At 32.3% G+C, this 24,146-nt stretch overlaps 1 protein-coding gene across 1 annotated transcript in view; it reads left to right on the top strand.

The window, feature by feature from the left end:
- The window catches only part of LOC127704849 (ATP-dependent RNA helicase DDX51-like), a 34,457-nt gene extending 10,706 nt beyond the window's left edge, over positions 1–23,751 (top strand). The window contains exons 3-16 of the mRNA XM_052209074.1: positions 256–406; positions 1,205–1,350; positions 2,099–2,215; positions 3,217–3,278; positions 7,027–7,135; positions 8,323–8,438; positions 11,683–11,704; positions 13,312–13,480; positions 14,246–14,331; positions 14,776–14,891; positions 15,488–15,604; positions 16,260–16,425; positions 22,978–23,112; positions 23,565–23,751. Coding sequence (XP_052065034.1) covers positions 256–406; positions 1,205–1,350; positions 2,099–2,215; positions 3,217–3,278; positions 7,027–7,135; positions 8,323–8,438; positions 11,683–11,704; positions 13,312–13,480; positions 14,246–14,331; positions 14,776–14,891; positions 15,488–15,604; positions 16,260–16,425; positions 22,978–23,112; positions 23,565–23,597 — 1,545 coding nt within the window. The 3' untranslated portion in view covers positions 23,598–23,751. The remainder of the gene's footprint in view (positions 1–255; positions 407–1,204; positions 1,351–2,098; positions 2,216–3,216; positions 3,279–7,026; positions 7,136–8,322; positions 8,439–11,682; positions 11,705–13,311; positions 13,481–14,245; positions 14,332–14,775; positions 14,892–15,487; positions 15,605–16,259; positions 16,426–22,977; positions 23,113–23,564) is intronic.
- The last annotated feature ends 395 nt before the right edge of the window (positions 23,752–24,146 follow it).

Raw genomic sequence — 24,146 nt, forward strand, 5'->3', positions numbered from 1 at the left:
CTTCCTCTGTAAACTTTTAAACAACAGAGCCTTTATCCTCGTCATTCTTCCTCTGTAAACTTTTAAACAACAGAGCCTTTATCCTCCTCATTCTTCCTCTGTAAACTTTTAAACAACAGAGCCTTTATCCTCCTCATTCTTCCTCTGTAAACTTTTAAACAACAGAGCCTTTATTCATTCTTACAATCCTCCTCATCAAAAAAAGTCTTAGTCAATATAAATCCTTTACAATGTTATTTTGTATTTTTATTTAAGGTTAAAAGAGTTTTGCCAGAATGGTTAGCAGATCCTAGTATTATCACATCTGACCTCAAAACCAAGACATTGCCAGTATCATCTATGTCTACTTTAGATCAAGATTTGAGGGACTCTTTACAGAAAAATGGAATAACACAATTTTTCCCTGGTAACCTGCATTTTGAATTTTATGTAATTCTGTAAATGGAGTTTTTAAATGACTATAAAAATGTGTGGCCTAATGACATTGTACATGTATGATAGTCTGTGAACATTGGTTTTAATTTTACTTTCAGAGTAGTGAATATTAGAAGTATTTACGATAAATAAGGTTTGGGAACATGTTTTTTAAAACCTGTAGACGTTTATTGTTTTTATTGTTAAGTTAGACAAAATAAAGATTACTATTGATTGATGGTAAAAAAAAAATTACGTTATCTTCTTTTTCTAAAAGATATAGAGTACAATGTACTTTAAAACAAAAATTGTTTTTGCAAAATCTAGAGGTAAACATACACGTGACAAGGAGAATTTGTCTATAATCTCAGATTAAGCATTCAGTATGGAAATAGCAAGTAGGGTATTATCAGTGTTTGTTGTAACTATTATTCTGTTGAATTTTATTTTTATTAGCATATATTTATATTTAAGTCTACAGTGTCATATCCAGAATATTCAGACATTTAAAGAGAGGGGGCAGAAGTAAAAAAAAAAGGAAAAATGTTCTTAGAACACAAATATTTTGCCCAAATGGTCTTTCCTGGAATTGTTGTAGTAAAGGAAATGAATTATTCCCCTTTCTTTTGAAATGTTTATTAAAATTGCAAGAAGTCAAATGGTTATTTGTTTTATGGAATAAATTGCATAATGTTCATAAAAAACATGATCAAAGTTTATTGTATATGATATACATTGGAAGTTTTTCTGTCATAAAGCAGTTTGTTATAAAATGTTCATTTATCTTCAGTCCAGATACAAGTTATACCAATGATGTTAGAATCAGTGAAGATGGGGTTTCTACACGGTAACGGAGGGTTTAGACCAAGTGATATTTGTGTCTCTGCACCAACTGGCAGTGGTAAAACACTGGCTTTTGTATTGCCAATTATACAGGTAAAAGTCTCATAACATTAATAGTAAACAGGGATAGACAAGGGATCATATTATTGTGCTAAACACCTACATATATTTTGTTTAAGGGTCCTTCAAAACTTAATGTGGTGAATATATGTAACAGTATTTTACTAGAGGACATACCTGTTTTTCTTTCAAAGTCATATTCTTTTAATAGTGATCTGTTCAGTATGAATTTTCTGACCACTCTCACTGTTTTTTTTTGCAATTTACATATGCTATTCCCATTTCCAGTTTATGTCAAACACAACTTTTCCAATTGCTTTCATTGTGTTTTGACTCATTTTAGGTGTTCTAGAATCCTTTTATACTAGCATTTTCAACTTCTAATTGATGATGGAAACTGAATTTTCCATGAAAATACCACAAAAGATCACACACAATTTGAAATTGCTGGAGTTTCACTAGATGTTTTCAACAAGTGACAAACAGTTTTTTTCCTACAAGGGGGATTACTGTATATAGCTTCAATTATGGACAAGTGTCTAACCTAATGTCAGGCTCTATAAAAAGTTATTATCAAACTAAATATCTGCAATCAACAATAAAAACAAACAAGGACATCAACAAAGAGTACCAATGACAAGTCACCATCCTTTTGTTTATGAAATTCTGCAGCTTGTCAACAATTTGTTGATTTACTTATTCAATTAAAAAAATCAGTTATTTTATATATTTTTGTTTGATGTCAATATCCATTAATACTATTTAAGTTTATTTATTTTAGGCACTAAAGACAAGAGTTACTTGTCAAGTACGAGCTCTTGCAGTTTTACCTGTTAGAGATTTAGCAGTACAGGTGTATAAAGTCTTCAAAGCTTATAGTGAAAATACACAGTTAAAGGTAAAAAAACTCAAGGTTCAGACTGTTTGTAAATGTGCGGAAGAAGAATGCAATTACATTAAAATGAACACACATTTATATGTAACTTCAATCCAATGAAAACTAACATTTAGGAACTTAACCAATCAGAGAATAAATAATAAATATGTGACACTTTGATAAATTGTGCTGAAAAGTTACATCTACCTAACAATACAGTTAGTCATATGATACATTTCTGTATTTCTCAACCAAACTATGCATGCTACATAGTGTTTTGAATGGATATGTTATGACAATGGAGTCTAACTCAACTAACTGATTAAGCAAACTATGCTGACTGTCAAAATATTGTACAAAACCCTTTAAAATAGACCAAAATAAGAGTGGTGTCAACATTTTTAAAACTTTACCACACAGATGAATTTAAAACACAAAACTTTGATTGATTGAATAATGGTATTTAAGACATGGTAAATTAGATAAAAACAAAATGTGGATAAAGAGAATATATCATGTTCCATTCCATAGAAACTGCAGTAAATTTTCTCTCTCATAATATTAGTATATACATGATATATCTTTTATATATACAAATGACTTTTAATATTTTTCAGCACTTTTTCATTTATCTTGGCTTGATAGGAGCTAACTATCTCCCTTTTTAATGTGTCCTGTTTGAAATGCATTTGTAAATCTGCAAAACATCATTTGCATGTCAGTTTATTTTAGGTTCAAATTTTTGTTTAGAACATTTAAGGTGCCAGATGTTTTATATGTGAACAAATTTACTAGGCAGTTTGATAAACACACATCTATAGAGTCAGTAGAAAGCCATAAAATTGATTCTCAATTTTGTTGAAAACAAAATCCATGGTTTAACATATTTTTATGGAAAATTCACCATGAAAAAAATCCATGGTTGTACATATCTTTCTGCAAAATTCAGTATGAATGGTTTGATAAACTTAAACTTAAGTATGAATTACACTGCTGTTTATTATAAGTAATTTGTGTTACAGGTAGTGTTGCTGGTAGGACAGAAACAATTTCATCAAGAGCAACAAACTCTTGTAAAGAAAAGGTAATTTAATTGCATAACAATTAGGGATGTCAACGAGTACTTGAGTATTCGAGTATCGCTCGGTAGTACCAAAACGATACTCAACTAATCAGTTTCCTGTTAGAATATTGCTTTTTACTTTATACAAAATTAATTTTCTTGAGGACCTTTTTCAGAAAATTAAATAGGCATCACTGATTAATCATACTAGTAAATATAATACATTATGTTTCGAATGCTTGCGCTAAATTGTCATTTAAAATGCCGCCGAAAAAACATGGGGTATAGCTAGGCTAACACTTTAAAGTAAACATGACGTCTTAGCCATTCCGTCACATCGGTACCATCAGAGCAAATATTTTCGTCTGCAAGACTGTAATTTACAAAGTTGCAAAAACGACTTTCCCCAATAATAGTCGACAAGAAAATGTTTTCAAATGAAATAAATTTGTTGCATCCTCTGGTGACCCTCATTGAATAGTTAAACGTCTAATTCTTACGCCTTTGTAAACATTGAATGTGTTTTCTTAACGATTACCAAACAGTTGTTTGATAAAGTTTTTCCTTGTTATAATTTTTAAATAGGTGTTCATTAAATTATAATGATTAGATTATTTCTTTTTACATAATTAGTACTTGTAGGTAATGAGCTATTAATTATGGTGTGTAATTATACCCCACGCAACGAGTTGCAGAGGGTATAATGTTTTTGACCTGTCCGTCCGTCTGTCCGTCCGTCAGTCCTGTTTCTTGTCATCGCAACTCCTCTCAAACCACACAACAGAATTTCACGAAACCTTTTTAGATAATAAGGACATACTATGTAGTTGTGCATATCGACAGGAAATTGCAATTCAAATTTTTTTCTAGGAGTTACGCCCCTTTGAACTTATTAACTTTAATGTACTACTGCAACAGTTTGTCATAGCAACTCCTCTGATACCACACAACAGAATTTCATGAAACCTTTTTAGATGATAAGGACATACTATGTAGATGTGCATATCGACAGGAAATTACGGTTCAATTTTTTTTCTAGGAGTTACGCCCCTTTGAACTTATTTGCTTCAATGTACTATGCAACAGTTTGCATCACAACTCCTCTGATACCACCCAACAGAATTTCATGAAACCTTTTTAGATAATAAGGACATACTATGTAGATGTGCATATCGACAGGAAATTACGGTTCAATTTTTTTTCTAGGAGTTACGCCCCTTTGAACTTATTTACTTTAATGTACTACTGCAACAGTTTGTCATCGCAACTCCTCTGATACCACACAACAGAATTTCATGAAACCTTTTTAGATAATAAGGACATACTATGTAGATGTGCATATCGACAGGAAATTACGGTTCAATTTTTTTTCTAGGAGTTACACCCCTTTGAACTTATTTGCTTCAATGTACTACTGCAACAGTTTGTCATCACAACTCCTCTGAAACCACACAACAGAATTTCATTAAACCTTTTTAGATAATAAGGACATACTATGTAGATGTGCATATCGACAGGAAATTACGGTTCAATTTATTTTTCTAGGAGTTACGCCCCTTTGAACTTATTTACTTTAATGTACTACTGCAACAGTTTGTCATTGCAACTCCTCTGATACCACACAACAGAATTTCATGAAACCTTTTTAGATAATAAGGACATACTATGTAGATGTGCATATCGACAGGAAATTACGGTTCAATTTTTTTTCTAGGAGTTGCACCCCTTTGAACTTATTTGCTTCAATGTACTACTGCAACAGTTTGTCATCACAACTCCTCTGAAACCACACAACAGAATTTCATGAAACTTTGTAGATAATAAGGTCATACTATGTAGATGTGCATATCGACAGGAAATTATGTTTCAATATTTTTTCTAGGAGTTACGCCCCTTTGAACTTATTTGCTTCAATGTCTTCTGCAACAGTTTTTCATCGCAACTCCTCTGAAACCACACAACATAAATTCATGAAACTTTGTAGATAATAAGGACATACTATGTAGATGTGCATATTGACAGGAAATTATGATTCAATTTTTTTTTCTTACACATATTTTATTTCTCCAATGACAATGTGAGGACGTGGGGTATGTGAGCGCGCTCACTAAGGTTCTTTAATTCTTTCTACCAGATACTTATGTAGATGTTTTTTTTCGTCCATTGAACAACATACCACAGAATGTAAAATACGTCATTTTGTGCTTTCGTGTTGTAGATATTCCCGAGCGAGTACTCGAGTATCGCTCGATAAAACCAACGAGTACTCGATTAGAAATTGTTCACCGAGTTGACATCCCTAATAACAATGTATTTTCTTATGTCTGGTACTACAATTCTTAAACATATCAATACATACAGTGTCACAACCCAATGGTCTCAAACAATTGACTTCAATTGGGATTTACTCTATTTTGTCAGGCATGTTGCATTTAGCAGTAAGAGAAAAAAATGGTCTGAAAAATGTATCTGGGTAGGGCAACATGTCATGCTGTTACCCATTATTATGAGCTAGAATGTTACAAATCCAGCTCAGTCTGTTGGTCTAGTACACAGCAGTGTTTATAATGATTAAATCACATTATAACAAGCTTATCACCTTGTATATGTATCTAATATTTGCTGTATTTGAAAATTATGGGCCAATGAAGGTTTCTGTTTCCTTCCTCCCTACCTACCCTAAATTGTCATGCCTACTTAACACAATTTGTTGTCATTTTTGGTTAAACACCTTAAAATGGGCATTAGCTGTCAAATTCATGTTCACTGATTTGACCTGAATTCTCATATTTGTCTTAATTGATATATGACGTACTAAATTGTATATTCAAATTACAAAAAGTCCAAAAGAAAAAAATTAACAATGCATGGACTCCTCATAATTTATCAGCATTTTGTGTATATTTTAGACTAGACACCATCTAATTATCCATCAAGATGACCTCCGAAAAATGCTGACTCATTTAACGAGATATAACTATTAATATAAATAGACATTCAAGCACATGCAGTTGTATGGCAATTTTTCTAGGTCTATTTAATGTCATGTTATAGATAAAAAAAGTAGATGTATATCATCCTTTTACCTGTATAAGAATAATGATTTTTATGCCCCAGCCGTAGGCAAAGGGGCATTAAGTGTTACCCTTGACCTTCCATCCATCCATCTTTCTGTCATTCTGTCCATCCCATTTTTGTTTTTCTACACTCCAACTTAAGTTTGCCTCATGCAAACTTCTTTCTTTACGAAACTTGTACACAATGCTAAGCACCAAACCTTGCAGACAGAGTTCGAATTTGGGCAGTTCTAGAGTTATGCCCCTTTCTAACTTTGAAAATTGCAATTTTTTTTCTGCATGCCAACTTAAGTTTTCCTTGTCAAAATTTTATGAAACTCATACACAATAAGATAAGATCCACAACACACAGACAGGGTATAAAAAATATGAATAAAAGGAGATGTGTGCTGTAAGTCAATGAGACAGCTACCCTAACGACACAGGTAATCAAAATAAAAGTAGAGGGCATCATACATTTTCTACACAATACAATGAATAATCCATTGTTCAAACTCTAAATGTAGTTGTGAATATATTTAACAGAAATTATCAAAGATCTGCCATCAACACCAATTTTTCCAAATACCAAAAAAAATAAAGATATGACATAGGACAACGGCAGACTAGATTATGACTGTTTACTTGAAATGAATTTCTTTTCAGTACTTTCATTAGAAAAAAAATTAACATGTGTATTTTTCTTTTAAAAGATCATGGGGTTCAGAGAGTTTGGCAGACATTATAATAGCAACTCCAGGAAGACTTGTAGATCATATAAACAGTACAGAAGGATTTAATCTACGACAACTCAGGTTTTTGGTAGGTTAATGAAAAAAACAATTGGCTGTTTTAAGGGTATTAAGTCAGTTGGAAATAAAATTATATGGAAAATTGCATAGTAAGCATTTTCACACCTTCATTTCTTGTAGGATATTGATAATATTTTTTTTTAAACAACACAAAATACGATGGAATTGTCCTTGGACAGTTAAGATATATGAATATGCAGTGGACATTGGAAACAGGGCTTCCATACTGGTCATATTTGCTGGACCAATCCATTTCTTTCAATAAATGTCATGATATAATTAACACTGAACCAGACCTGCAAAATATATGATTTGTTTTGGATGGACAGTTTTCTCTAACACAGGCCATAAAAGATAGAAACACATTGTTTGCATCTATACCCATGTGGAAGTGATTTGACACTTTTTCTCTAACAATTTAATACAAAATAATCAGATGATAATATTCTGAATACATTTGGTGGGTATTCAGACGCACCAATTTAATCTATGTGTGGTTAACATATATATTCTACCACCCCACCCCGTTGATTACAATATTTATCCACTTAAAATGAGTCAAATTTTCAAATTTTAAATGTGGTAACTGAGCAAAATTTGGAATTTAACTATCAAGAGTAGATACATATCGGTGTCCTAGCTAGCCCAAAAAAAAGAGGACAGCTCTCATCTGCACTTTATCTCCTCCCCTCTGCCCTTAAAATCCTGTCCTATGAGTTTATGTTTTCTTCAGAAGATGAATAGTTTTCAATACAAGGAAATTCAATTAAACTACTGGAAAAAGCTTTTTACAACCCCAAAATACTAAAAATACAGCAAAAATATATTAATTTATTCAATTACTTAATTTTATCTATAAAAAAATAATTAGGATATCCATCCCCTTTCAGACAATAAAACATGCTAACATGTCTTTCATAATAGAACTGTAACCCTTTGTCCTTAAACCCTTGCTAGAACACTAAATATTGAAGTCAATAAGGTAAGGTTGTAGCATCTATTTCTCAAATGATTTAAAAGAAAATACTGAATTGTTTCAAATGAATTTGACAGGAAATTAGAACAAATTTAATCAATGTGTGGTTTATCAAACTCCTCCATACCAGATTAGACCCCTACACAATTAAAGAAAACAAAGTTATCGAATATAATGGTTTAATTCTATGCAAAAAAAATGAGAGAAAATTAATTCTTTAGGTTATAGATGAAGCAGATAAGGTGATGGACCATATCAAACAGGACTGGTTATCACAAGTGGAGAATGCTGTATACTCTGATGAAAGATCTTTAACAGGTGCTCTTACAGTGGCAAGGTATTTATTCAAAACAGACAAGTTAAGTATATGATAAAGTTCATTTCAATAATCAATGTATATCCACAGATTTCTTTCAAGCCATATAAAAATAAGAAGATGTGGTATGATTACCAATGAGACAACTCTCCACCAGAGACCAAATGACATAGAAGGTAAGTAACTAAAGATAACCGTACGGCTTTCAAAAATGAGCAAAACTCATTTTGTATGTTGGTTTCTCAGTGAAAAAACCTCAATTAATAAATTGCCTGATAAAAAAAACAATCCACAAACATAATTTTCTAAAATACATGATTTACATGTAAGTATACTTTATACAAAACAGGAGTGAAAACCTTGGTGAACTCAACCTCTCTCCCCCTTGTGGGTCAAAAGACAATCCTCTGTGAATGTGGATACCATTTCTGTTCTGTCCACTTTTAAAATTATGCAATAATATAACAACATATTTTTCTTCATTTAATTGAAATATAATATTAAACTTTTATCTGACTGTTTCAGTAAAATATCTTAAAATTTTTTTCAAAAAGAAACAAAACCTATAAAAACTTTTTCAATTATTTTTATTAAACATTCAGTTATTATACGACCGCAAAAAAAATTTTGTGGTCGTATATTGGTATGACGTTGGCGTCGTTGTCGTCGTCGTCGTCGTTGTCCGAAGACACATTAGTTTTCGCACTCTAACTTTAGTTTAAGTGAGTGGATCTCAATGAAATTTTACCATACGGTTCAATACCACAAAAGGAAGGTGGGGATTGATTTTGGGGGTTATGGTACCAACAGTTAAGGAATTAGGGGCCAAAAATAAGCATTTTTGTTACTTCCAGACATAACTTGTGTGTAAGTGTATGGATCTCTCTGACATTGTACCACAAGGTTCCATATCACAAAGGGAATGCTGGGATTGATTATGGGGGTAATTGCCTCCAAATTTTAGGAATTAGGGGCCAAAAAGGGGCAAAAAACAAGCATTTTTCTAGTTTCATGACAATAACTTGTGTGTAAGTGTATGGATCTTTATGAAATTGTACTACAAGGTTCCATATCTCAAAGGGAATGCTGGGATTGATTTTGGGGGTAATTGCCTCCAAATTTTAGGAATTAGGGGCCAAAAAGGGGCAAAAAACAAGCATTTTTCTAGTTTCATGACAATAACTTGTGTGTAAGTGTATGGATATTTATGAAATTGTACTACAAGGTTCCATATCACAAAGGGAAAGCTGGAATTGAGTTTGGGGGTATTTGCCCAAAAAGTTTAGGAATAAGGGGCCAAAAAGGGGCCAAAAATAAGCATTTTTCTAGTTTCCAGACAATAACTTGTATTCAAGTGTATGGATCTCTCTGAAATTGTACTGCAAGGTACCATACCACAAAGGGAAGGCTGGGATTGATTTTGGGGGTAATTCCATAAAAATTTTAGTAATAAGGGGCCATAAAAGGGCAAAAAAACAAGCATTTTTCTAGTTTCAGGACAATAACTTGTGTGTAAAAGTATGGATCTTTATGAAATTGTACTGCAAGGTTCCATATCACAAAGGGAAAGCTGGGTTTGAGTTTGGTGGTAATTGCCCTAAACGTTTAGGAATTTGTGGCCAAAAGGGGGCCAAAATATAAGCATTTTTGTCGAGCCTTCGACTTTTGTCGAAAAAGCGAGACATAGCGATCCTACATTCCGTCGGCGTCGTCGTCGTCGTCGTCGTCGTCGGCGGCGGCGTCCACAAATATTCACTCTGTGGTTAAAGTTTTTGAAATTTTAATAACTTTCTTAAACTATCCTGGATTTCTACCAAACTTGGACAGAAGCTTGTTTATGATCATAAGATAATATTCAAAAGTAAATTTTGTAAAAAAAAATTCCATTTTTTCCGTATTTTACTTATAAATGGACTTAGTTTTTCTGCCAGGAAACATTACATTCACTCTGTGGTTCAAGTTTTTGAAATTTTAATAACTTTCTTAAACTATCCTGGATTTCTACCAAACTTAGAAAGAAGCTTGTTTATGATCATAAGATAGTATCCAGAAGTAAATTTTGTAAAAAAAAAATTCCATTTTTTCCGTATTTTACTTATAAATGGACTTAGTTTTTCTGCCAGTTAACATTACATTCACTCTGTGGTTAAAGTTTTTAAAATTTTAACAACTTTCTTAAACTATCCTGGATTTGTACCAAACTTAGACAGAAGCTTGTTTATGATTAAAAGCTAGTATCCGAAAGTAAATTTTGTAAAAAAAAAATTCTATTTTTTCCGTATTTTACTTATAAATGGACTTAGTTTTTCTGCCAGTTAACATTACATTCACTCTGTGGTTAAAGTTTTTAAAATTTTAACAACTTTCTTAAACTATCCTGGATTTGTACCAAACTTAGACAGAAGCTTGTTTATGATTAAAAGCTAGTATCTAGAACGAAATTTTGTTCCATTTTTTCCGTATTTTACTTATAAATGGACTTAGTTTTTCTTCCAGTTAACATTACATACAGTCTGCAGTTTAAGTTTTTAAAACATTTATTAGATTCATAAACTATCCTGGATTTTTACCAAACTTGGACAGAAGCTACTTACAATCAAAAGATAGTATAGAGAGGAATATTTTTATTAATTTTTTTCCTCATTTTTGCTGAGCCTGTGATTAACAGCAAAAAGTAGGCGAGACACTGGGTTCCGCGGAACCCTTACGAATTTTTCTAGTTTCCAGACAATAACTTGTGTTCAAGTTTATTGATCTCTCTGAAATTGTACTGCAAGGTACCATACCACAAAGGGAAGGCTGGGATTGAGTTTGGTGAAGATGAATCATAAGGGGGTTCAAAAAATTGGGGGGGGTGATTTTTTTTTCCTTTTTTTTCTTTAAAATTTTCCATTTTAAATTGGTTACTTCTGATTTATATATAAAAGCAAATAATAATGATTTGGTTTGAATAGGTAAATTAAAATTTTTTAAGTTCTTAGACCTTTCATTCTGTGTCAGAAACCTATGCTGTGTCAAATATTTAATTACAATCCAAATTCAGTGCTGTATCAAGCTTGAATGTTGTGTCCATACTTGCCCCAACTGTTCAGGATTCGACCTCTGCGGTCGTATCAAGCTGCGCCCCAGCGGAGCATTTTATTTCAATTAATGGCAGGGTTTTGAAATTAAACTTTTTTTAAAGGCTTTAACAGAAATATTATAAAAGTATTTTGAACAACCTCTCAACTAATTTACTATTGAACGTTTTTTTTTTCATTTTCAGGAGCAAACATATGGAAATACCAGTAAGTAGGACATATAACAATAATATTGTATACTTTATGGTTATAATTCATGAAGGCATTGTGAGTATTGTTTTTATGCCCCCGCCGTAGCGGTGGGGTCATTAAGTTTTACCCTTGTCCGTCTGTACGTACGTACGTACGTACGTACGTCCGTCCGTACGTCCCAAAATTGGTTTCCGTTCTCTTCCTTAAGTTTGCCTCAACCAAATGTTATGAAACTTATACACAATGCTTATTACCACTAAACACAGATCAAGTTTGAATTTTGGTGGTGTCACTTTAACCGTTCTAGAGTTATGCCCCTTTACAAATGGAAAAATTTCAAAATTTTTAGTTTCCGTTCTGTAACTTGAGTTTGCCTCTACCAAATGTTATGATACTTATACACAATGCTTATTACCACAAAACACAGATAAAGTGTGAATTTTGGTTGCGTCACTTTAACCGTTCTGGAGTTATGCCCCTTTATAAATGGAAGAATTACAAAATTTTTATTTTCTTCTAAATATCAAGTAATTTTTATTTTGGAGTTATCTTCCTTTGCCCATGATTATAGTTGAATCAACTTCAATCAATGCTTTATACAATGCAATGTTTAATTTTGACTTCCACTGTTAAAACACAGATCAAGTTGAATTTGGGTAGTGTCACTTTAACCATTATTGAGTTATGCCCCTTTATAAATCGAAAGATTGCAAAATTTTTTGTTTCCATTCTGTTAGTTTAGTTCGCCCAAACCAAACATTATGAAACCTATACACAATATTCATTACCACAAAACTAAAATCAAGTACAATTTTTTTGTTTCCGTTTTCTAACTTTAGTTTGCCTCAAACAAATGTTATGAAACTTATACACAATGCTTATTACTACATAATACAGATTAAGTACGTAATTTGGTGGCGACACTTTTACCATTCTTGAGTTATGTCCCCTTATAAACATAAAAATTGCTGAATTTTTTAGTTTGTCTCAACCAAATGTTATAAAACAAATTTTTAGTTTCTGTTCTCTACTTAAGTTAGCCTCAACCAAATGTTATGAGACTTACACACAATGCTTATTACCACAAAACTCAGATCAAGTTCAAATTTGGGTAGTGTCACTTTTACCGTTCTTTAGTTATGTTCCTTTATAACTGTATGATATGCAAGCGGGGGCATCATCTGTGTCCACATGTGGACACTATCCACATTTTTTTTTTTTATATTAAAAATTCCATTTTTCCTTCATTATTTCTTCTAATGCCCAATGAAATAAATGTATGTAATGAGTATAAATAAAGGATCACCATGAAAATAGATTTACATATTGCCTGTCTGAATGGAAACTACCTGAATTGAATGACAGGCCAAAAATGTTCACTGCAATTATTTAAAAAAATAAGACAAACATTTACTTGTCGAAAAAAAACAATCAAATTTAGTTGGAAGGGTGAAAATGAAATTTATGTCTAAAATGCAATTTCTGTTTTTGTATTATTTTAATCTCTGCACATGCATTTGTATATATTTGATTAGTTCCATGTAAAAGAATTGTTCACATTTTAATATTTTTTTGTTGTCATAATTAGAAAATCATAAGCAAAAAAATATTTTTCATTTCAGCTTCAGAAATTATTGTTTTCAGCAACACTTTCGCAAAATCCTGATAAACTGCAACAGCTAAACCTCTTTCAACCAAAGTTATTTACTTCAGTATCTAAGGGAAGTAATTTACTGAAACCTGTGGATGTAGTTATGTCCCCTGAAAAGACTACACAGGAAGAGCAAGAAGGTTTAATATTTTATTGTATTGGTTTACACAATGTGTGACATTTTAGACAGTATAGTTAAATATTTGAAGTCACTTATTTTCCCTCTTCTTTGAAGTTGAATATTTTTTGGAATAGAAGTTGAATCATACAAAACTGATAATTATAAAACAAGATTGGGTATGATTGCCAATGAGACAGCTCTTCACCAGAGACCAAATGTGGAAGACATATATAGGTCACCGTACTGCCTTCAAGAATGAGCAAAACCCATACCACATAGCAAGCTATAAAAGGCCCTGAAATAACAAATGTAAAACAGTTCAAGCAAATAAACTCAGTACAAGATTTATGTACAAAACAATAAAAGAAAAATAAATGATATACAGCAACAAACGACAACCACTGAATTACAGGCTCCTGACTTGGGACAGTCACATACAGAATGTGGCAGGGTTAAATATGTTTGCTGGTGCCAAACCCTCTCCCTAACCTTGGACAGTTGTGTAACAGTACAACATAAAAATCAAATGAAAAGGGCTTTATCTCATCAGATCAATTCAAAGCACAAAAACACAAAAGACACAAAGTTTGTATTGAGCGATTATAAATTTGTTATTGGTGTCTGTAGTTCAAATTCAAATTGCATACTAAATGCATTTAAAGTATTTTTATTTGGGGTGTAAGTAGCTTAAATAAATTTAGAGATATTGTTCATTTGCTTTCTGTGCCCAGTAATTTGGATGCCAAATTTCATGTGTTCTTAAATTTATGTCTTTTAATTTTAGATTCACTAAATGAAAATGAAAACAGTAAAGAGGAAGGAAAAAAAGGAGAATTTATTGGAAAATACACAACTCCTTCTGGACTCACTGTAAGGTTTTTTTATTTATTATAGGAAAATTAAAAACTTCAAAACTCACCTTAAAATTTAATAATTATTGAGGACTCAGCTATGATCTTTATAGAGTGTAATTATAGACAGTTGCATTGTTTTTGAATCATTGCAAAGGGAAGGCCCCTGGCAAAAATAATGACACAGTTCTCAAATAAGTAAAACACCAGGCAAAAATGTTGACATGTCTTCACAAAAGTAAAACCTCTAGCAAAATGTTGACAGTTTTCACAAAAGCAAAACTAAACATCTAGAAAGGATTATGAAAATAGGGATATTTGATTTCAAACAGTATCATTTTGACCACCAATGCAGTTTATGATTTTAAAGAAATATGCTTTTAGATGTTTAAGGAAAGTCTGGGAGGTAGCTTCAAAAGAGGTTTAGAATTAATGTATACTGATATTGAATTTATATTTACAGGAATTCTATGTTGAATGTGCTGCAGCACAGAAGCCATTAGTTGTTCTACATTTCCTTCATAATGTTAACTTCCGTAACATCCTATGTTTTACCAACTCTGTGGAAGCTACTCACAGGTAAGTTGGTAACTGATAAATATTAATTTTAAGTTTAATTTTATGCTTTATCAGCTACATGACAGCATTTTATTTCTGGTATATTAATTTGTTTTGCCAACTCATTCTAGCTACTAGCAAGTTAATTTGTGACTAATCATTATATTAGCTTTGTAATATTTAATTGTACTTCACTTGACCAGAGGCTATGTGAAATGTTGCCATCATTTGATCTTCGACTTCATCTATTGCCAGTTATTTACATTTCACATTTTAATATATATCTTTTTCTTCTTGACAACAAAATGAAACCAAGCTTGATTAAATTTTCTTTTCCAAGTGTCTTTACCTTGGTGCTGATTCGCCAACAAATATGTCAGTTTGACATTACTAGATTTTTATTGGCTATACTTTGAAACATATCTTCAGAAAATTTCTGAATTAATGAGACCAAATTTGACTTTATGTTCTTCTGAAGATCTTTGAGAAAACAACCCAACTATTGTTAAAAAGATAACTACATGTCTTCAATAATAGACAAGTGTGTAGAAAATATGAAAATATAAGGTATACATGTGAGTTAGTGTTGAAAAATTATTTTTATAAAAACTTTTCAGGTTATATCATCTTATTAAACTTGTTGGCGGTATAGAAGTAAGAGAGTTTTCTTCTAGTCTACATACAGCTAAACGTAACAGAATACTACAACAGTTCTCTAAAGGAAAGATAGACATGTAAGGTTAACATTGGTTTCTTCAAGAATCTTGGTAATTTTTATGGCCTTGTCATGGACAAAGGGGACATTAAGGTTATCATTGTCTGTCTGTACATCCGTATGTACGGTCTTTCTTCAAATTGCTGAATTTGCCGTATATTTACATTATTTTTATTTGAAGTGTCAGTAAATAAATCAATAATAATTGAAGTTATATATAATTAGCAATGATGTACTGTTTTCTGATAAATTGATATATCTTGAAGTAATTTGTCTTTTAATATTCTTGACTAACAATTGCTATTTAAATGAAAAACTCATATGGAAGGTCATTAATCAGATAAACCCTCAGGAAAAACTTTTCAGAAGTAGGAACCTAACTGTTGAATGACCTGTAATGAACAATTTTGTTCATGACAGTTTGACATGCTGATCAAAAACATAATAACAAATTGACTGATCCTTTTTAAAAAAATATATAGATATTGGTTGGAAATATATGCATCATTGATTTCACTTTTTAAAATTATTCAAGAGTTAGTCATGCCTTGTTTTTTTTTTTGTAATACAGAGAACAAGAATTGGTGATTTATCAAGTTTCTAACATGTCTAAACAAAACTTTGTGAAAACCATTGATACATTTTTGCTGAAATATTTGATTATTTTCTTTCAGAGTGATTTGTTCTGATGCAATGGCAAGAGGTATGGATGTAGAGAATGTAAAGTATGTGATATCTTATGATCCTCCACCATTTATAAAGACATATATACACAGAGTGGGAAGAACAGCTAGAGCAGGAAAAGTTGGCACAGCTATTACTATGCTACAGAAGAAAGAGGTAAATTTCCCATGTTTTATGCTACATAAACCTTTTTGTTTTTTAGCTCACCTGGCCCGATCTTCTCCTCTGAAACTACTGGGTCAAATTTAACCAAACTTGGTCACAATCATCATTGGGGTATCTAGTTTAAAAAATGTGTCCGGTGATCCGGTCAACCAACCAAGATGGCCGCCATGGCTAAAAATAGAACATAGGGGGAAAATGTAGATTTTGGCTTATATCTCTGAAACCTAAGCATTTAGAGCAAATCTGACATGGGGTAAAATTGTTTATCAGGTCAAGATCTATCTGCCCTGAAATTTTCAGATGAATCGGAGAACCTGTTGTTGGGTTGCTGTCACTAAATTGGTAATTTTAAGGAAATTTTGCAGTTTTTGGTTATAATCTTGAATATTATTATAGATAAAGATAAACTGTAAACAGCAATAATGTTCAGCAAAGTAAGATCTACAAATAAGTTGTCATGACCAAAATTGTCAGTCGACCCCTTTAGGAGTTATTGCCCTTAATAGTCAATTTTTAACAATTTTTCGTAAATTTTTGTAATCTTTTACAAAAATCTTCTCCTCTGAAACCACTGGGCCAAATTTAACCAAACTTGGCTACAATCATCATTCGGGTATCTAGTTTAAAAAATGTGTCCAATGACCCCGCCAACCAACCAAGATGGCCACCATGGCTAAAAATAGAACATAGGGGTAAAATGTAGATTTTGGCTTATATCTCTGAAACCAAAGCATTTAGAGTAAATCTGACATAGGGTAAAACTGATTATCATGTCAAGATCTATCTGCCCTGAAATTTTCAGACAAATCTGACAACCTGTTGTTGGGTTGCTGCCCCTGAATTGGTAATTTTAAGGAAATTTTGCAGTTTTTGGTTATGATCTTGAATATTATTATAGATAGAGATAAACTGTAAACAGCAATAATGTTCAGCAAGGTAAGATCTACAAATAAGTTGTCATGACCAAAATTGTCAGTCGACCCCTTTAGGAGTTATTGCCCTTAATAGTCAATTTTTAACAATTTTTTGTAAATTTTTGTAATCTTTTACAAAAATCTTCTTCTCTGAAACTACTGAGACAAATTTAACCATACTTGGCCATAATCATTATTAGAGTATCTAGTTTAAAAAATTTGTTCGATGACCCCGCCTTCCAACCATCATGGCCAACTTGGTTAAAAATAGAACATAGGGGTAAAATGCAGTTTTTGGTTTATATCTCTGAAACTAAAGCATTTAGAGCAATCTGACAAGTGGCTAAAATGTTCATCAGATTTAGATTTATCTGCCCTGAAATTTTCAGACAAATCCGACAACCCGTTGTTGGGTTGCTGCCCCTGAGTTAGTAATTTTACAAAAATTTTGCAGTTTTTTGTTATTATCTTAGATATCATTATAATATCTAATATCTAATACTATTAATTATGATTTTAACCTTATTTTACATGATTTCCAAAGCATCAGTAAATACAGGTGAGCGACACAGGCTCTTGAGAGCCTCTAGTTAATTAGCTCACCTGGCCGAAAGGTGAGCTTTTCTCATCACTTGGCGTCCGTTGTCATCGTTAACTTTTACAAAAATGTTCTCCTCTGAAACTACTGGGCCAAATTTAACCAATCTTTGACACATCATTATTTGGCTATTTAGTTTCAAAAATGTGTTCAATGACCCATCCTGCCAATCAACATGTCTAAAAATAGAACATATGGGTAAAATGAAAATATTGTCTATTATTATCTTGAAAATCGCTATGAACAGAGAAAATCTGACAGATGCAGAAATGTTCAGAATGTTGAGATCTACCTGCTGTCCATTTACGTCAAAACTGTCAGATGACGACTTAACGGAGTTACTAGTTAATATTACTTGAACTCTAAAAGATAAATTTAAATATAAATTTTGCCAAAAACATGTAAGAAATCAATTGTCCAACAATTCTTAGGGTGCCATCAATATGCAAAGAAAACTATTAGCCAATGTGTAAATTGTTGCAATGTCATAGATGCCAACCCCCCTTTTGTTTGGGGGTTATGGCACCAACAGTTAAGGAATTAGGGGCCAAAAAGGGGCCAAAAATAAGCATTTTTGTAACTTCCAGACAATAACTTGTGTGTAAGCGTATGGATCTCTCTGACATTGTACCACAGGGAATGCTGGGATTGATTTTGGTGGTAATTGCCTCAAATTTTAGGAATTAGTGGCCAAAAAAGGGGCAAAAAACAAGCATTTTTCTAGTTTCATGACAATAACTTGTGTGTTAGTGTATGGATCATTCTGAAATTGTACTACAAGGTATCATATCACAAAGGGAAAGCTGGAATTGAGTTTGGGGGTAATTGCCCAAAACGTTTACGAATAAGGGGCCAAAAATATGCATTTTTATACGACCGCAAACATTTTTTGTGGTTGTATATTGGTATGACGTTGGCGTCGTCGTCGTCTGAAGACACATTGGTTTTCGCATTATAACTTTAGTTTAAGTGAATGGATCTCTATGAAATTTTACCATAAGGTTAAATACCACACAAGGAAGGTTGGGATTGATTTTGGGGGTTATGGTACCAACAGTTAAGGAATTAGGGGCCAAAAATAAGCATTTTCTAGTTTCCAGACAATAACTTGTGGAACGGTGTATGGATCTCTCTGAAATTATACCACAAGTTTCCATACCACAAAGGGATGGTTAGGATTTGCGTTTGGGGGGTTACGGCTCAAACCATTTAGGAATTAGGGGCAAAAAAGGGTGAAAAACAAGGTTGTCCTGGTTAATGGACAAATACTTTAGTACAAAACATAATTTAAAGCAGTGTAAGGGAGATAAATCAAATACACCATTTGAATTACCTCCCTTACACTGCTTTTAAATTATGTATAAAGTAATGGTTAATGAACAATTAAGACAATTTAAAACAGTGTAAGGGAGGTAATCCAAATACAACGGTTTTTTTTTGGGGGGGGGGGGGGGAGAAATTGTGGGGGTCAATTTTTGCTCATTTCAGATTTCAGAAATTAAAAAGAATTATTCTTAAAATATTATTATTTTTTCAAATTTCAAATATTGAAAAATTTCAAGAAGTAATCTTTAATTGCACAGTATGGCGCATTAGATTTGTAAAATCTTTGACCACATTTATTTATTTGTTAATGCCGAATCTGACCGTGTATTTAGATTTTTAATTTTGGGTCCAGTTTTCAAATTGGTCTACTTTACAGTCCAAAAGGTCCAAAATTAAACTTAGTTTGATTTTAACAAAAATTGAATATATGGGGTTCTTTGATATGCTGAATCTAAACATGTATTTAGATTTTTGATTTTGGGCCCAGTTTTCAAGTTGGTCCAAATTGGGGTCCAAATTAAACTTTGTTTGATTTCAACAAAAATTGAATATATGGGGTTCTTTGAAATGCTGAATCTAACCATGTATTTAGATTTTTTATTTGTGGGCCTCGCTATCAAATTGGTTCATATTGAGGTCAAAAGGGTCCAAAATTAAACTTTTGTTTGATTTCATCAAAAATTGAATTATTGAGGTTCTTTGATATGCTGAATCTAAACATGTGTTTAGACTTTTTATTATGGGCCCAGATTCAAGTTGGTCCAAGTTGGGGTCCAAAATTAAACTTTGTTTGATTTTAAACAAAAATTGAATATATGGGGTTCTTTGATATGCTGAATCTAACCATGTATTTTGATTTTTGGGCCCCATTATCAAATTGGTCCACATTGAGGTCAAAAGGGTCCAAAGTTAAACTTTGTTTGATTTCATCAAAAATTGAATTCTTTGGATTCTTTGATATACTGAATCTAACCATGTATTTAGATTTTGGATATTGGACCATAATAGGTAAATTAAAATTTTTTAAGTTCTTAGACCACATTCATTCTGTGTCAGAAACCTATGCTGTGTCAAATATTTAATCGCAATCCAAATTCAGAGCTGTATCAAGCTTGAATGTTGTGTCCATACTTGCCCCAACTGTTCAGGGTTCGACCTCTGCCGTCGTATCAAGCTGCGCCCAGTGGAGCATTTTATTCTAGTTTCCAGACAATAACATGTGTTCAAGTGTATGGATCTCTCTGAAATTGTACTGCAAGGTACCATACCACAAAGGGAAGGCTGGGTCGAGTTTGGGGGTAATTGCCTCAAAATTTTAGGAATTAGGTGCCAAAAGGGGGCAAAAAACAAACATTTTTCTAGTTTCAGGACAATAACTTGTGTGTAAGTGTATGGATCTTTATGAAATTGTACTACAAGGTTCCATATCACAAAGGGAAAGCTGAGTTTGAGTTTGGGGGTAATTGCCATAAATGTTTAGGAATTTAGGGCCAAAAAGGGGCCAAAAAACAAGCATTTTTACAGTTTCCAGACAATAACTTGTGTTCAAGTGTATGGATCTCTCTGAAATTGTACTGCAAGGTACCATACCACAAAGGGAAGGCTGGGATTGAGTTTGGGGGTGATGAATCATAAGGGGGTTCAAAAAATTGGAGGGGGGGGGTTTTTTTCCTTTTTTTATTTTTTTCCTTTTTTCCCTTTTATTTTTTCTTTAAAATTTTCCATTTTAAGCTGGTTATTTTTTATCTATATATAAAAGCAAATAATAATGATATGGTTTGATTTCATCAAAAATTGAAATATTGGGGTTCTTTGATATGCTGAATCTAACCGTGTATTTAGATTCTTAATTTTTGGTCCCGTTTTCAAATTGGTCTACATTAAGGTCCAAAGGGTCCAAAATTAAACTAAGTTTGATTTTAACAAAATTTGAATTCTTGGTGTTCTTTGATATGCTGAATCTAACCTTGTATATATTTAGATTTTGGATATTGGACCATTATAGGTAAATTAAAAATTTTTAAGTTCTTAGACCACCCTCATTCTGTGTCAGAAACCTATGCTGTGTCAAATATTTAATCACAATCCAAATTCAGAGCTGTATCAAGCTTGAATGTTGTGTCCATACTTTCCCCAACTGTTCAGGGTTCGACCTCTGCAGTCGTATCAAGCTGCGCCCAGCGGAGCATTTTATTTCATTAAATTTTAGTTTTCATTATTTAGGTGTAGTTTTATTGAAGGCTGTAATGATGCCTGAATTTTGTTGTGGGGTTGCCCACCCGCTTCCACCCAGGGCTTCCAAAACTATTTTTAGCCAGCCGGACATTTTATATATTATCCCGATTTTAATCCCTTAAGACAAAATAAACAAAAGGCAATTATGGTAATGCCGAGTTGGCCATTCCAATGATTGACATTAAAAAAAACGATATTAAACTTTCTTTGATTCAAATTTGAAGTTCTGACGTAAACTGTTAAATTGGCAGTGCATCATTCGAAGTGTGCAACATCAGCGTACTTATATCTGCCTTAGACTCTTTATTTGTGCAAAATAACATTGTCAAAAACTTCACTTTCGTTTTTTGAAGTAATACCGGATGTTATCTTGACAATGGTAAAACATGGACCAGAGACGGATACGTAAATTCCGTATACGTTTGCAAAGTATGAAATCTTTCTACGTTATTTCTTCAAGAATATATTCGAAATAAACGTGAGATAAAGGTATCAATGACAATTTAAGCATTTTTTGAAGAAATTAGGATGCATAATTAAACGTCACACCTGCGCACACATGTACTAGTTCAAACAGAGACATGTTTCTGGTTCAAACAACGTGGTTATGACGATTTTTCATTTTCACCTTTTTAATTGTTTCATCAAATCATATTTGTAAACGTATTTCTGATAATTTAAATCTTTTTGACTAAATTAATTAGATGCAAACCGCTGAAATGTAAGAAAATAACTTTGAATAGACCGATCAATGTCCGGTTCAAAATAGTTTACCTGTCACCTGAACAGGTAAATTTCAGCTGTTCGACAACTAAATAGCCTTGATTAAAATTAGAAGGTATTAAAGTAGGGGTTGTTTTGATAGCACTTAATGATCATGTCACTTTTATGACTGGAAATGTGTGGCTGTTAAAGGCAAAATGTTGGGTCAAAAAGATCGTGAATTATGTTAAAATGACCGTCTCTTAAGAAAGCCTTGAAAACTAAAAAGTAGATGACCGTTTTGTGCTTTTCCCAGCCGGACTTTTACCGGACATTATAAAAATGTCCGGCATATATGACCGTTTTGGAAGCCTTGCTTCCAACCCAAGAATTTTAATTAGAAGTTGTCCTTTCCTAAAATTTGATAGTATTTAGGGGTAAATGCTAAGACATCAAGCATTCTTTTACTGAACTTCCTTTCATGACACAAAGTTATCTTGATTTTTGATCAATGTTGTGTTGTCTTGTCATATGAACTTATAGTGTATGATACAGCATCTTGTTTAGATTTTGTGTCAAATCGCTAAAGCATCTAAAAATCGTAACGATTACGGAAAAATTGTAACGGTTGGCATCTATGCAATGTCAGAAGGTACAGTTTCATTGAAAAATCTTTTCTGCCAAAAAGAATAGAATCTGTTGTCACAAAAATTAAACCAAATCTGGTTGGATGTCAAAGTCATTGAAAATTTGTTGAAATATTTTCAGTTTTTCCACTTTAAAAAGATGACACGGGAAGCAGGGAAAACATCTGTAAAGGAATTAAAAGTAACCAAAGCAGATTTACAACCAATAGTTCCAGCATTCCAGGAAGCATTAGAACAATTACAAGAAGTTTTACAGGTATAACTTCAAGATTTGTCAAACTGGTTTATGTTTTTTTTTATGTGTATTTGACAGGATTAATATTTCTACATTGTTTACATTTGCACGTAGAAGTCAGTTTTTTTTGAAATAATGAAATAATATTGTTTAAGGTAGACCACCATGCATGTAAAGGAAGTAGTAGCAATTTTATCAAATGAATAGGAGGATTTGACTATTTACAAAATTGAAAAAGACGAGTGGTTTGTATAAATTGACACTGGACTATTAGCAATTCTTTTGCTAACAACATAAAAATATTAAAAATCAACAGAAGTAATAAAGTTGTAAAGGATGACTTGTTACAAATATAACAGTTAAGAATAATTTTCATAATGCATTAATCTTTAAACATACACCTATGTCTACGCATTTAAAATAAGGACTAAATGAAAAGTTTTGAAAATTATCATATATCATTTTCATTATAGGTTGAAAAAATAAAGAGAAAATCCAAAGGATGAAAGACTCGAATGATTCAATGCATTTTACAGGAAGTGATGACAAGGGAGATAATTAACATTATTTATAGCATGAAGAAAATTAGAAATGTACACACATTACATTTACTTTTAAATTACTATGCATTTGAAGAATAAACAAAATCAGTACATCAATAAGTGTTTGTTATTCATTAACTTGAGAAATTAGAATGCATGAAGGATACACAAGTGATGATTGTTGTCAATCTACACAGTGTATTTATTCTCTTCTTTTGACTAGTAAAAAGGACATAATATAATACCCTATGGTGTATAAGTGTAGACTAATACCTGTAGCTTTGATATTATGACAGGGTTATCTTTCTTATATCCAAGTATTTATATACTTCTTGTGATATGCTATTCTTTGATACCCTGTTCTAGAATCATGAATTTTTAGCTCACCTGGCCCACAGGGCCAAGAAAGCTTTTCTCATCACTTGGCGTCTGTCGTCTGTTAACTTTTACAAAAATCTTCTCCTCTGAAACTACTGGGCCAAAATTAACCAAACTTGGCCACAATCATCATTG

The sequence above is a fragment of the Mytilus californianus genome, unplaced genomic scaffold, assembly GCF_021869535.1.
Source record: "Mytilus californianus isolate M0D057914Y unplaced genomic scaffold, xbMytCali1.0.p SCAF_6, whole genome shotgun sequence".
Lineage (NCBI taxonomy): Eukaryota > Metazoa > Mollusca > Bivalvia > Mytilida > Mytilidae > Mytilus > Mytilus californianus.